Source organism: Melanerpes formicivorus, unplaced genomic scaffold, assembly GCF_026170545.1.
Source record: "Melanerpes formicivorus ecotype bairdi unplaced genomic scaffold, bMelFor1.0.p_v2 SCAF_70, whole genome shotgun sequence".
NCBI lineage: Eukaryota > Metazoa > Chordata > Aves > Piciformes > Picidae > Melanerpes > Melanerpes formicivorus.
In genome coordinates this window covers 450,600-464,654 of record NW_027142422.1, presented here as the reverse complement: position 1 = coordinate 464,654, position 14,055 = coordinate 450,600, and the positions used below count along the sequence as shown (strand labels likewise).

At 46.0% G+C, this 14,055-nt stretch overlaps 2 protein-coding genes across 2 annotated transcripts in view; one reads left to right on the top strand and one right to left on the bottom strand.

Annotated features, from left to right (window-relative positions):
• TRAT1 (T cell receptor associated transmembrane adaptor 1) overlaps window positions 1–11,553 on the bottom strand; it is a 32,605-nt gene extending 21,052 nt beyond the window's left edge. Inside the window, exon 1 of the mRNA XM_068163065.1 lies at window positions 11,475–11,553. Within this exon, the coding sequence (XP_068019166.1) occupies window positions 11,475–11,499 (25 nt within the window). The 5' untranslated portion in view covers window positions 11,500–11,553. The remainder of the gene's footprint in view (window positions 1–11,474) is intronic.
• Window positions 6,771–12,655, top strand: SH2D1B (SH2 domain containing 1B). Its single transcript, XM_068163067.1, has 4 exons — window positions 6,771–6,904; window positions 8,846–8,909; window positions 10,774–10,942; window positions 12,602–12,655. The coding sequence occupies exons 1-4, from the start codon at window positions 6,771–6,773 to the stop codon at window positions 12,637–12,639; spliced, it is 405 nt and encodes a 134-aa protein (XP_068019168.1). The 3' UTR covers window positions 12,640–12,655.
• Window positions 12,656–14,055: the final 1,400 nt, after the last annotated feature.

Sequence of the window (14,055 nt, the reverse complement as noted above, 5' to 3'; positions counted from 1 at the left end):
AAGGGAGTTTCTGAGCTGAGACTACATAAATGATTCCTCTCACATCTAAAATTTGCCTGGCATTAGCATTCAGTTTAGCCTGGAGAAAATGAGACTGAGGCTCCCCTCACTGTCTGCAGTTCCCTGAAAGGAGGTTGGAGCCAGGTGGGAGTTGGTCTCTTCTCTCTAGTAACAAGCAATAGGACAAGAAGAAATGGCCTCAAGTTGCTCCAGGGGAGGATTAGGTTGGACATTAGAAGAAAATTCTTCCCTGAAAGGGTTCTCAAAGACTGGAACAGGCTCCCCAGGGAGGTGGCTGAATCCCCATCCCTGGAGGACTTGCAAAGAGTCAGAGAAGCGCTGCCGAGGGACATGGTTTATCACCTGCCTTGGTAGAGTGAAAGAATGATTGGACTCAGTCATCTTAAAAGTTGTTTTCAGCCAAAATAATTCTATGGTTCTATGAATGCCCAAAGTCCTTTTCTATATTACATCCCCTGAGGAAAGTTAGCTTACTCTGCCTTTCCACAGTGACAAGGGCAGTTGTGCTCCTTGTCATGTGGAGCCCTGCCACCAGCACGGGCCGTGGCAGGCAAATCAGTGGATGCTCACTTAGTGCTCACACCTCAGAGGGGTGGTATGCAGGCACAGGTCACACTGAGATAAGAGATCCTATTATGAATCACATCTTAATTTGGATTACAGAATCATTAACATTGGAAAAGACCTCTAAGATGGCCAAGTCCAACCTTCTACCCAACACCACCATGGCCCTTAAACCATGTCTGAAAGTGCCATGGCCACACATTTCTTGAACACCTCCAGGGATGCTGTATCCACCACCTCCCTGGGCAGCCTGTCCCAATACCTGACCACTCTTGCAGGAAAGAAAGTTTTCCTGATATCCAACCTAAACCTGGCACAGCTTGAGGCCATTTCCTCTTGTCCTGCCATTAGTTACTTAGGAGAAGATGCCAACACCAGCCTCGCTGCAACCTCCCTTCAGGTAGCTATAGAAGGATCAATAACAGAACACTGGAGAAACTCCAAGTGGGCATCTTTGAGAGAAAGCCCATTGAGTTCTTGATTTCCTCAGAGCATAGAGGGGCATTACATTTTCCCAAGCTACCCAAGGGCTTGGAGATTTCATAATTAATTGTTTCAATGTTAATTAACAGAGCACTTAGTGTAACATGGAGGTGCAAAGGATAATTCTACACAGGAAACAGGACTTGTGCCACAGGAGTGCTAAAGTACATTACAGAAACAAAACACTCCCAGGAGTCAGCATGCTTTTACAGAATATAGAGAAAACAGAGTGGTTTGGGTTGGAAGGGACATAAAAGATCATCTAGTTCCACACCTGCTGCCATGGGCAGGGACACCTTCCACCAGAGCAGCTTGCTCAAGGTGCCTTGAACACCTCCAGTGAGGGGACATCCACAACCTCCCTGGGCAACCTGTTCCAGTGTCTCACCACCCTCACTGTGAAGAATTTCTTCCCAATACCCTATCTTCTCTCAGGCAACCAGCACCAGGACAAGAGGACACAGTCTCAAGCTGTGCCAGGGGAAGTTTAGGCTGGAGGTGAGGAGAAAGTTCTTCCCAGAAAGAGTAATTGGCCTTGGAATGTGCTGCCCGGGGAGGTGGTGGAGTCACCATCCCTGGAGGTGTTCAAAAGCAGACTGGATGTGGCACTTGGTGCCATGGTTTAGTTAGCCATGAGGTGTTGGGCGATAGGTTGGACATGATGATCTCTGAGGTCTTTCCATTGATTCTATGATTCTAAATCTCCATTCTTTCAACTTGTGCTCCTAAGGCTCTGGAGCAATTAAAAAAATGTTAAATTCTGATTCAGCTGCTCAAATGTTATGTTATGTTATGTTATGTTATGTTATGTTATGCTATGCTATGTTATGTTATGTTATATTATGGAATAGAATAGAATAGAATAGAATAGAATAGAATAGAATAGAATAGAATAGAATAGAATAGAATAGAATAGAATAGAATAGAATAGAATGGAATGGAATGGAATGGAATGGAATGGAATAGGTTGGAAAGGACCAGAAAGCTTCCTAGCTGCAGTTGTTCCTTAATCCATGAGAAGTGTGCACATTTCTCCGTGAAAAGCAGCTAAAGATTTCTCCATCAAGAGCTGAGAGATTACAGGACTGAGAGGAGACCAAACCATATATCTTGGAGAACACACCACCCAGCAAAGGGATGGAAATCACTCTTTTTGCAACTCTATCTGTAATAATGGAGACTGCAACGAGTAGAAGGTGAGGTTTAAGTTAGGAGCATGGAAAGCAGCTGGCTGCATGTGGAACAGACCTCAGAGCATATTAATACCTCCACAGTAGAAATCAGTGTACCCTTTTGATGTTCATAGCCACAACAATCATCACAGTTGTGCAAGAGGCATTGAGGGAGTAGCTGGCAGAGAAAAGATGAAGCATTTCAGCTAACTCAGTAGAACTGAGGTTTGAAAGTGAACTCTTGCTTTTGTAATCAAGATGGGCATATTTCCTGAGAGGAAAACAAGATTCATCTCTCCTTCCCTTTTTAATCAGCACACTCCTCCAAAAGCTGGGCATGATGATGACTCTGAAAGCTTTATGGAGTAATGAATGCGAGCATTTATCACACAATGCTTAATTACAAATGCCATGCTTCCATTTCTAACCTGCTTTAATTCATAAGGTTCTGCAGATCACTTTAATGGCTTTTCAATTATTTCTCAATTTATTTGGGTTTCCATGCTCCCCTCTTATTATGGATAGCTGCAAATGACTTTGTGGATGGGTGAGGAGGAATGCTGCAGAAGGTTCTGCCTTCAATTCCTTTTTTCTGCAATCCAAGCTGGGGAGATTGCATCAAGCACTCAGCATAAACTAAAAGCTCATAGACAGGAAATTTGGAAAGTAGCTTGGAACTACAATTTTTAGCTGTTATGACAGAACTGAATCGATGCCCTAGAAATTGCCTTGCTGCCAGGGAATGGTTTGAAGTGCAGGGGCTGCAAATCTAGCTCAAGAGTCCTACCCAGCTCCTGGGCTCTCATGGTTAAATCAGGATGTGTTATATTCTTAGTATTGGGGGAGGGGGGAGGGAAGGGGGGGAAGAATGTGATCACCAACAATCCATTCCTTCTCATCCTGTCACTACAAACAGTGTGCTCACTAACACTGATTGATCACAGAGATCCCCAGTTGTCACAGCCATTTAACCCTTCAGTTGAGTGTTTCTAATCAAATAGAACAACCCAGCTGTAGAGTTACATCCTGAGAACACAGAGACTAAAGAGTAGTCCAGTGCCCCCTCCCTGGAGGTGTTCAAGGCCAGGATGGATGGAGCCTTGGACAACCTGATCTAGTGGGAAGCGTCTCTGCCCATGGCAGGGGGGCCGGAACTAAATGATCTTTAAGGTCTCTTCCAACCAAACCATACTATGAATCTGCAAGTGGATCCCTAATTGGCTAATTCACTTCACTTAGGAAAGACCCTCCAGGTAAAAAAGGAGCCACATGGCTGTGTCTGCAGCAGGAACTGTGAGCGAAATGAGGACATCTTGGGAAGCTCAAGCTTGTGTTGCAAGCCCAGAAGTAAATCAGCACCACAAACACAGGTGCTGTTACACAGGTGATAGAGCAGCTAGCCGCTTGGCACCTGTGGATTCTTACCCAACTGGCTATGCAAACACCTTGTTAACGGGCTGCTCACTACAGATCAGTCCGTCTCTGGAGCCACAGTGACACCTGCAGACCACCAACACCTTTTAATGGGCTGCTCCTTGCGGCGTAGTCCTGACGTGGAGTTACAGCGACACCTAGAGGCCACAGGCAGATTCGGGATGGCTTTCCGAAGCGATGCGGAGGAACGGAGACGTTTTGGTTTTAATACATCAGCGCTGGAGAACAGTTGGTGGACAGCAAATTATCCACGGGACAGCAATGTGCCCTTGCGGCCAAGAGGGCGGATGGTATCCTGAGATGCACTAAGAGGAGTGTGGCCAGCACATCAAGGACTTGTTCTGGGTTTGTATTCAGCCCGTTTGGCCCTACCACCACAATGATGAGGTCTAAATAATCCCATTGGTCTGGTCACTAACATAAAGTTAGTTGTGTAAAACAACTCTCTTTTTGGTTTCTCCACTCTAGCAGGTATTAGATACTCAGGTTTACTCAGGTACTCAGTTTAGGAAGGAAGTTGACTTGCTGGAATGTGTCCAGAGAAGGGCAACAAAGTTGATGAGGGGTTTGGAACACAGGCCCTACGAAGAGAGGCTGAGGGAGCTGGGGTTGCTTAGCCTGGAGAAGAGGAGACTCAGGGGTGACCTTATTGCTGTCTACAACTACCTGAAGGGGGGTTGTAGACAGGCAGAGGTTGGTCTCTTCTCCCAGGCAGCCAGCACCAGAACAAGAGGACACAGTCTCAGGCTGCACCAGGGGAGGTTCAGACTGGAGGTCAGGAGGAAGTTTTACACAGAGAGATTGCCCATTGGACTGGGCTGCCCAGGGAGGTGGTGGAGTCACCATCACTGGAGGTGTTTAGGAGGAGACTTGACAGGGTGCTTGGTTGCATGGGTTAGTTGATTGGGTGGTGTTGGATGACAGGTTGGACATGATGATCTTGAAGGTCTCTTCCAGCCTGGTCTGGTCTGTCCTATCCTATCCTATCCTATCCTATCCTATCCTATCCTATCCTATCCTATCCTATCCTATCCTATCCTATCCTATCCTATCCTATCCTATCCTATCCTATCCTATCCTATCCTATCCTATCCTATCCTATCCTATCCTATCCTAAGTAATACTAGCTGGCTTTTGCTTAGCTGTTGCTGACCTGAGCTGCATTATGTGTTGTGGCTAAGTACTAATAAGCTACTCCCTGCTTTTCTCCTTTTTCCTCTTGTCCCATGTACAGGGATGAAGAGGAAGAAGCTGTTGGTAACCCTCTGGTTTTGTCCAGGGGGGGTTCTTGTGCTGTTTATAGATTGTAAAGGTATGGAAATCTTGTGTATTTTGTACATATTCATTGCATTCCTTATTTTAGATTGTAGGTTTGCTTGCAAACACAGCTTCACTTGCTTCCTCTGAGCTAGTCTGGCAATTTTATTTTGGGGGGTAATGTCAGCCCACCACACTGTCATATCCTCATCTCATTGTGTTGCTCTTATCTTGCGCAAGGTTTTTCCCTTTTCTGGAACTAAAGGCAGCAGAGTGTGAGGAGCTTCATGACTATCACAGCCAACCCAGGACTACCCTTCTGCAGGAAGAGCATCCAAGGTCTGCCAACTGCTCACTCTGCAAAGCTTCAACACCTTGTGAAACACAGGATGAGTGTCTGAGTTGGAGGCATCTAGGATGCTGGAGCTAAAGGATGTCCTCAACAAAGGGCACAGCACAGCTTTTTGTTTGTGTACTTGCTGTGGAACTCCCAAGAGGCAGCTCTGCTCCTCCTGCACCATCACTGTGATGTCTCTCAAGAAACCATGGTAGCCCCCTCACTGAGGTGGGTGTACACATAGGAACAGGTGATCACATAGTCTTATCCTTCTCTCCTTACAGGAATGAAGTGAACTTTGTTGATGAACTCCCAGATTTCCAAGGCAAAACATTAAAAGATTCATGCTGCTAATTTTCATTCCTGCTTCCTTCTCCACAATTAATTTAAGCAGTGCAGTGGAGCTCTTTTCTGAGGCAACAAGTCAAGGAATCATTTCACACAGCCTGCATGCTGTGAGATAGAGCATTTGGGCTTGAATATGAATTTGATAGCAGCAACAGCAGCAGCAGGAGGCTCGATCTGCCAGAGGGAGTCAAAATGAAGCAGAATTGAGAACTCCACCAGCATGTCTTAGACAGCTATAGCTGTGCTGCCATAGATCAAGCCCTTTCTTTCTCCCTTCTTAATAAAGAAACAGAAGAAGTGTTCCTGCCTGGCTCAGCAGGCCACATCCCAGTTGTAAATACAATCCATGTTCTAAAAATGTAAATATTGGCCTCTACTTATTGGTGTCGAAAAGAACAGAGGGCTGCTGACTAGCCTGGGGATCTAGAAGAGCTGATTTGGGCTGAAGAGCTAAACAATAATCTAATTTTCTAAATCACAGAATCATAGACTTCACCACCTCCCTGGGCAGCCTGTTCCAAGGTCTGACAACTCTTGCAGGCAAGAAGTGTATCAAAGAAAGGAATCAAACAAAGCAGCACTTTCCAAAGCTCTAAACAAGAACCTGTTTAGAATAGAATAGAAAATAGAAGAGAATAGACCAGGTTGGAAGAGACCTTCAAGATCATCGTGTCCAACCCATCAACCAATCCAACCCACCTAAACAACTAACCCATGGCACCAAGCACCCCATCAGGTCTCCTCCTGAACACCTCCAATGATGGTGACTCCACCACCTCCCTGGGCAGGGGAGGGCAGGGCTGTGAGCCACTTTAAACATAAAAGTTGGTTTAACCGAGGTGTCAGCTTGGCTACTGTGCAGCTTAGGAGGGTGTTACACTACTCAAATGTCTGCTGGAACAACATGGCTAAAGACTCATCCCTTCTCATGCAGGCTGTGACCAGCAGACAAACCATTTGTCATTTCCTGTCTGCAGTGCAACCACAAGGTCTCAGCACCACCTTCACCATGGACAGGACCATGGTCACAGCAGAGATAAACCTTCCATTTCGCCTGTCTGAAGGCAGCTGCTGGTAGAGCACGTTTTATTTTGAAGCCAGTCCTCTGACTTCCTGGGGAATTGCTTGGGAAGGTGAGAGACCTTGCTTTATCCATGGAGTTCCCATTTTATCATGGCAAGATAACGAGAGGGACCTGTGAAGAACGGCTGAGCAGGAGTGGAAAGGACGGGAGCTATTTAATACGAGAGAGTGAGAGCGTGGAAGGAGCCTTGTGCCTCTGTGTTCTGTAAGTGCTCTAATACTCAAGTTTTCATGGGTTTGCAGATCAAAAGACAAGCATTCATCTTCTCTAACACTTGTAGCTCTTCCCTAATACCAACAGTCTCCCAGGGAGTGTATAACTCACGTAATGCTGGTTGCCTTAGGCTCCCTTTGTAGTGAGCGGTGAAAGCGTGGCTTCCAACGAAGACATTGTGTACAACAGAGCACACAGAAGGTGTCATCTGCTGCTCTCTCTCTGCAGATGATAAGGAGAGGTGCCAGAGGGTACATTTAGACTGTATGTTAGGAAGAAAGCCTTTATAGTAAGGGTGGTGAGACAGCAGAACAGGCTGCGTGGCAAGGTTGTGGATGCCCTGCCCCTGGAGGTGTTCAAGGCCAGGTTGCATGAGGCATTGAGGAACCTAACACCCCCATAGCCATTAAACCATGTCTCTAAGTGCCATGTCTATGCATTTCTTGAACACCTCCAGGGATGGTGACTCTACCACCCTTCTGGGCAGCCTGTTCCAATGCCTGACCACTCTTGCAGCAAAGAGATTTTTCCTAATATCCAAGCTAAACCTCCCCTGGCAGGATTTCAGACCATTTCTTCTCATTCTATCAACTGATACTAGTGAGAAAAGACCAGCTCCCACCTCACTCCAACCTCCTTTCATGAAGATGAGAAAGTGAAGGGCTACTCAGGGGTGTGTGATGAGTTTGAACTACTGATGTAATAGAAGGCATGTCTACAGGGTGTGTTGTGGGCAGATGCAAGCTGACACAGAAGTCAGGCTTGGTGCCACACTAACAGTTGCTTTCTCATTCTTTGGTTTTGAGAGCAAAGCAGATGTGTCTTGAGATGGCTTGCAGACAGCTTTTGGCTGTTTGGGGCAAGCATATGCAAAAGCACATGACTTCCAGCTAGCCTCTGTGGGGTTTTGTGGTCAAAAACTGCTAAATGCTTTAGTGTTAGTGTGACTTGAACTTGTGCATTAACAAATGTAAGAGCTGAACTGTGGGGATGACTGATGGCATGCAGAAGTCAAAGCAAGGGCTGCCTTCAGACAGCAAATGGAAATAGTGCAGTGTATTCCCAGCTGAAAACCACAAAGTAGTTTTTAGTACCCTGAAGCAATTCTGCTAGTGGTGAGCAAGGACTTGGGAGCCCTCTGGAAGCAGTAGAATTCCAGGGTCTATTTTGTGTTCTCCTACCTCAGAACAAGCAATGCAAATTCTCAGTGACATCCAGCCCCTTCTGGATGTGAAAACTCAGAGCATTTCCACTGCTTTCACACACCAGCTCTATTCCATTGCAGCTGTAGTAGTACAAAACTCAGCATGGGAAATACAGATGAGAAGGTGGAAAGGAAGTTCAGCTTGGAGGTGAGAAAGCTGGACAGTCTTTATCAAGATCTCTGCTAACCCAAATGCAGTGACTGCAGAGTGGACACAGGATTCTCAGCTACAGTTACTCTGTGTGGCCTTAACTCTGCAGGGTGAAAACAAAAAGTGCCATAAACTTGGTCCAATACCACATGTGTCTGCAGAGTGATGTACAGGGGGTTAGATCTGAACTGACAAGAGTTGGGTTTCTGAGGCTTAAGAAGACAACAGGCCTGATTAATTTTGACTAACAGACAATTAGATGACTTGGAGGATCTCAAATACTTTGAAAGCTCTGATATATGAATCAAATGGAAAGGCAAATTATATATATATATATAATATATGTAATTAATGCTATGGAGCATCAGGCATTCCTTTAGATTGGTTTCTTTGTTTGGAGTCTTTTGTTGTATTGCAGTTTACTGTAAGACACAAGCAAAAAAAGCCCCAAAAATCCCAAACCCAGCAAAAAAAACCCCAAAAGCTGGCTGTCAAGATCAGCTCCAGTTGTGAAAGCAAGCTGCAGGGGGCTGAGAGTTGATAAAAAGCATAACTTATGTGAGAATGTTCCCCACAGATTTGAAGAGATTGTCTACACTTATCGTATCTTCAAGGAACACCAAGGACATTTTAGGATACAGGTGAGTAGCTCCTACTTCTCCTGTAAAGATTGCACTGAAGACCACTGCCTTGATTTGAATCACAGAATCACTAAGGTTGGAAAAGACCTCAGAGATCATCCAGTCCAACCTGTCACCCAGCGCTTCATGACTAACTAAACCATGGCTTCAGGTGCCACCTCCAAGCCCTTTTGGGCCTCGGGAGTCTCCACTGCCAGTCACAAAGCTGGACACATCATCATTTCCTGCCTAAAAATGGAAGCTAGTGCTGGAGACTGAGACTTCCAGAGCGATCCTCAGACAGTCTGCTGCCTCTGCACATCTTCTCCCAGGCAGCCAGCACCAGAACAAGAGGACACAGTCTCAGGCTGCACCAGGGGAGGTTTAGGCTGGAGGTTAGGAAGAAATTCTTCGCAGAAAGAGAGATTGCCCATTGGGATGGGCTGCCCAGGGAGGTGGTGGAGTCACCATCACTGGAGGTGTTCAGAAGGAGACTTGATGGGGTGCTTGGTGCCATGGGTTAGCTGTTTGGGTGGGTTGGATTGGTTGATGGGTTGGACCTGATGATCTTGAAGGTCTCTTCCAACCTGGTCTATTCTATGTATATTCTGTGTATCCTGTGCTTGGCAATGCTGATAATTTATAAAGCGTTTGGCTTCTGCACATAAAGGCTTAAATACAGCATTCTGAAGAGGAAGTCAGCATGTTGCCCCTAAACTTGTGCTCTAAGGTCAAGAGGGAGCCTGTGATGCTCTCCCTCTTTGGCACTGCTCTAGTGGGTTGCTGCAGCAGACAGCTGAGCCAGCGTTTGAAACCGATGTTTGGTTTTCAAACCAGAAAGAAGGTGTGGGAGGTGCCACTCACTGCCGTGGCCACACCACCCAGGAGGAGTCCCTAGTCTTTGAAGGGTAGTACAATATCCTGTCACCTCATCTGGTGACAAAACAGCTCCTTGGTAAGCAACCAATCATGAAGTTAAAATCAGCAGAAGAGCAAGGCACAATGGCAAACTCGATTCACTTGAAGAAGAAAAGAGGTGAAACAGCAAGATTAACTAATCCCAACATGCCCCTTGGACTTGGTCTAGGATATCATCAGATGTCTTGAGCTAAATAAATTAATTTGTCCTTTAAATCTATTATCCACCCAGCTTTGTTTTGCTGTCTGTATGTGCCAGCTTTCAGATACCTGGAACTCTAATGTCTGTCAACACTCCCAAGCCATAATGATGACACAACATTTTGAGGGGTATGGAATTCCCCCAAACACCCCACTGACAGGAAAAACAAAGCACTGCCAGAAGTGCTGATCTGGAAGTCTAATAGCTTTGAGAAAACTGCATCTGACATCACAGAAGAAGTAATGTCAGGAGACCAGATGTGTACTGCAGGCTATACTGGATAACAAGTGCTTCAGGCTCGGGCCAGTGTGGCTGGAAAGGTGCCCATCAGAAAAGGACCTGGGGGGGTGCTGGCTGACAGCAGTTGAACAGGAGCCAGCAGTATGCCCAGGTGGCCAAGAAGGCCAACAGCATCCCAGCCTGGATCAAAAACAGTGTGGCCAGCAAGAGCAGCAAAGTGATGGTGCCCCTGTTGTGGACACTGAAAAGGCTGCACCTCCAGTCTTGGGTTTAGTTGTGAGCCCTTCACTACAAGGAGAACATTGAGGAGTCATTGTCCCTGGAGGTGTTCAAGAAACCCAGGGACATGGCACCTGGGGACATGGCTTAATGGCTATGGTTGTATTATGCTGAAGGTTGGACTCCATTATCCTAGAGAGCTCTTCCAACCAAAGGAAGTCTGTGGTTCCAGGATTCCTTTCTTTGAGGGGCTGCTATGTGAAGGGCACTTGCCAAAAAAAAACCTTTATTTTCCTTTCCTTGCAGACTTCTGAAGGTGTTCCCCACATCATCTTCAAAACATTAAAGGACCTCATATACACTTTTGAAAAGCCAGATCAAGGACTGGTAATAAACCTCCGCTACCCAGTAAACAAACCAAAGGACTCCCAAAGAAGCTGGAGGCTCAAGTCAGGAAAGGACACCATTTATGATGGTGAGAAATTTACCTCTTGTTTGGGTGTTTTAAAACAACTCCATTGACAGATTTGTGGTGAATGGTTTTAGACTGGAGCAGGGGAGATTTAGGTTGGACATCAGGATGGAGTTCTTTACAAAGAAGGTGGTGAAATACTGGAAGGGGTTGCCCAGGGGTGTGGCTGAGGCCCTGTCTGTGGAGACATTCAAGATCAGACTTGATGTGGCCCTGGGTAGCCTGATCTAGTTGGAGGATGTCCCTTCTGACTGCAGGGGAGTTGGACAAGATGACCTTTGAGGATCCCTTCCAACCCAATGCAATCTGCTGTGTGCCCCCTGAGACCTGACTGAACAGACCAAAGCTCAACATCCCTCCTTCTCTCTTACGGTTATTGGAAAACAGTCATCCCCAGCTTACAGGTTGCATACTCTCATCCACTACAAATTAACAAATTGAAATTGTGAGACATTCTGAAGGCAAAGAATATTTTTTTCCTTCATGGGTGTTGATGCTTTTAGGGTAGAGAAGCCTGAAGAGCAGCTCTACCTACCATGGCTCTTCTTCCAAGCTTGCATGCAGAACACTCCAGTTCACAAGGAGCTGAGGCTGGCTGTCCTCTGTTTTCTTTGTCCAGATTGAAAGCTATTTTTATACCAAAATGCAACTCAGTTGCTGTTGTTCTTTAGGAAGAAATTCTTTACAGTGAAGGTTGTAAGACACTGGAACAGTTTGCCCAGGGAGGTCGTGGATGCCCCCTCCCTGGAGGTGCTAAAGGCCAGAATGGATGGGGCCCTGAGCAAGCTGATCTAGTGGAAGGTGTGTCTCTGTCCATGGAAGTTGGAACTAAATGATCTTCAAGGTCCCTTCCAACCCAAACCATTCTATGATTCTATGCTAGAGGGAAAAAAAAAAGACAAAACAAAAAGAAAGATCAAAACAACCAAAACCTATAAACCCCCCACCCAAAACAAATAACCAGCCAACCAAAACTCAACCAAAATCCCAACACATGACTAACTTCTTAAAAGAGTATTTTGAAAACAGGAAGCATATAGCCTTGTGCTCAGGATCACACATCTGGGAGCAGCAAGTTCAGTCTCTGGTTGGCCTTTTGCTGACTGAGGATCCCAAGACCCAGATACGAGGGTAGAATTGGCAAGGAATCATAGAATTGTTTCAGTTCCCCAGAACAAGAGGACACAGTCTCAGGCTGCGCCAGGGGAGGTTCAGGCTGGAGGTCAGGGGGAAGTTTTACACAGAGAGAGTGATTGCCCATTGGAATGGGCTGCCCAGGGAGGTGGTGGAGTCACCATCACTGGAGGTGTTCAGAAGGAGACCTGACAGGGTGCTTGGTTGAATGGTTTAGTTGATTAGGTGGTGTTGGATGATAGGTTGGACGCGATGATCTTGAAGGTCTCTTCCAACCTGGTCTGGTCTGGTCTGGTCTGGTCTATTCTATTCTATTCTATTCTATTCTATTCTATTCTATTCTATTCTATTCTATTCAGTTAGAAAGGACCTCTAAGATCATCAATCTAACAGCATCAGAGAGGATACTGAGAAACCATATTGAGTTACCTGCCCAGGAAAACAGTCACAGGCCATCCTGCTTACTGTGGGCTTTCAGGGGAGCCATTCCTAGTGACCTCTCTTCTTTTCTTATTGATTTCTTTACAGAAATTGATGACAGTGACTACATCTCTTTCCTGTCCTGAAGGATCTGCAACCTGCTACAACAGATCAGCTGGGAGGAGCTGCCAGCTGGGCATTCTCCACTGTGGATCTGTACCTCTGTCACTAGTCTCCTCCTTTTGCAGACTGCTCAAAAACCTCTAAGCTCTGTTAAACCTCTAAACTCTTGTTATTTTTGTGCACCTTGTTGGATAAGTGGGTAGTATTCCACCCATGTCATGGCGTACTAGCGTTATCCTGTGGTTTGGAAGAACCTAAACCAAAAAGGCTGTGTTAAGTCCATGCCACAATGAATTAATCAGCAGCATGAAAATGGTTTAGAATAACTTAAATATTGATGAATGGTTCTGGTAGATTGCAAGAGGAGCACAAGCTCTGCATGCACATCTGTATGAACACATGAGAATGTATTCTCCATAGGAGAATGCTTCCCAGATGTCATTTGCTACATTAGCTCTGTATTTTAATGTGCATGCTTGTTTGCTTTCCTTTTTAATGTAGAAGTACTCTTTAATCTTATCTCTAATTTTAATATTTAACATACAACTTGTGAAGGTTGCCTGCAACCAGCAGTAAAAGCCAAAAGTGGAACTTGTGTTCTGATTCTCCTGGTTGTTATTACCAACTACACCCCTGTTTGGGGTAGCAGTTTTGATAGCTGTGAGTTTAAGATGTTTCTCAAATTATTTATGTATTTTAATGGGTAATACTAGCTGCATTTCTGACTATTAGGTTTCTTTCAACCACTACTTGATACAGGACTTTGGGGTTTTTCAATACTTTTGGCTTCATTATGAACTTAACAGTGCTAATAGTGTTTGGTGCCAGGCTCAACTGGTACTTCCAGCATGAAGGAGAGAAAAAGTAAGATTATTTATTGGTGTTGCCATCAATACTGACATACATCACAGAGTCGCAGACTGCATTGGATTGGAAGTGACCCTCAAAGGCCATCTTGTCCAACCCCCTTGCAGTGAGCAGGCACATCTCCAACTGGATGTGTCCAAACAGCATCAGTTGAAGGACAGCGATTGCCCCTGAAAAACGGTGTAAGTGGAGAGGCAGCCAGGAGAGGGCAGGGAGCCAAGGCAGAAGGGGCACCGAGCTGCAGGCTGGGCTCTGCTGCTGCCCAGGACAGGCAAGGCTGCTGTGGATGAAAAGGGCAGCAGCAAGGCAAAGTCAGGGAGTGGGCTCAGGTGGGAGCCTGATGTGCCTCCCAGGCACCCATCTGAGAGGACAACTGAGGCACTGTGGACACCTCAGGGTGCATGAAGTCCCTGCTCCTGGCAGCTGCATGAGGAAAGGCTGAGAGAGCTGGGTTTGTTCAGCCTTGAGAAGGCTTAGGGGAGACCTTATTACATCAAGGGGGGCTACCAGGAGGATAGGGACTCCCTTTCTATAAGGAGTCCCATGGAAAAGACAAGGGCTAATACGGACAA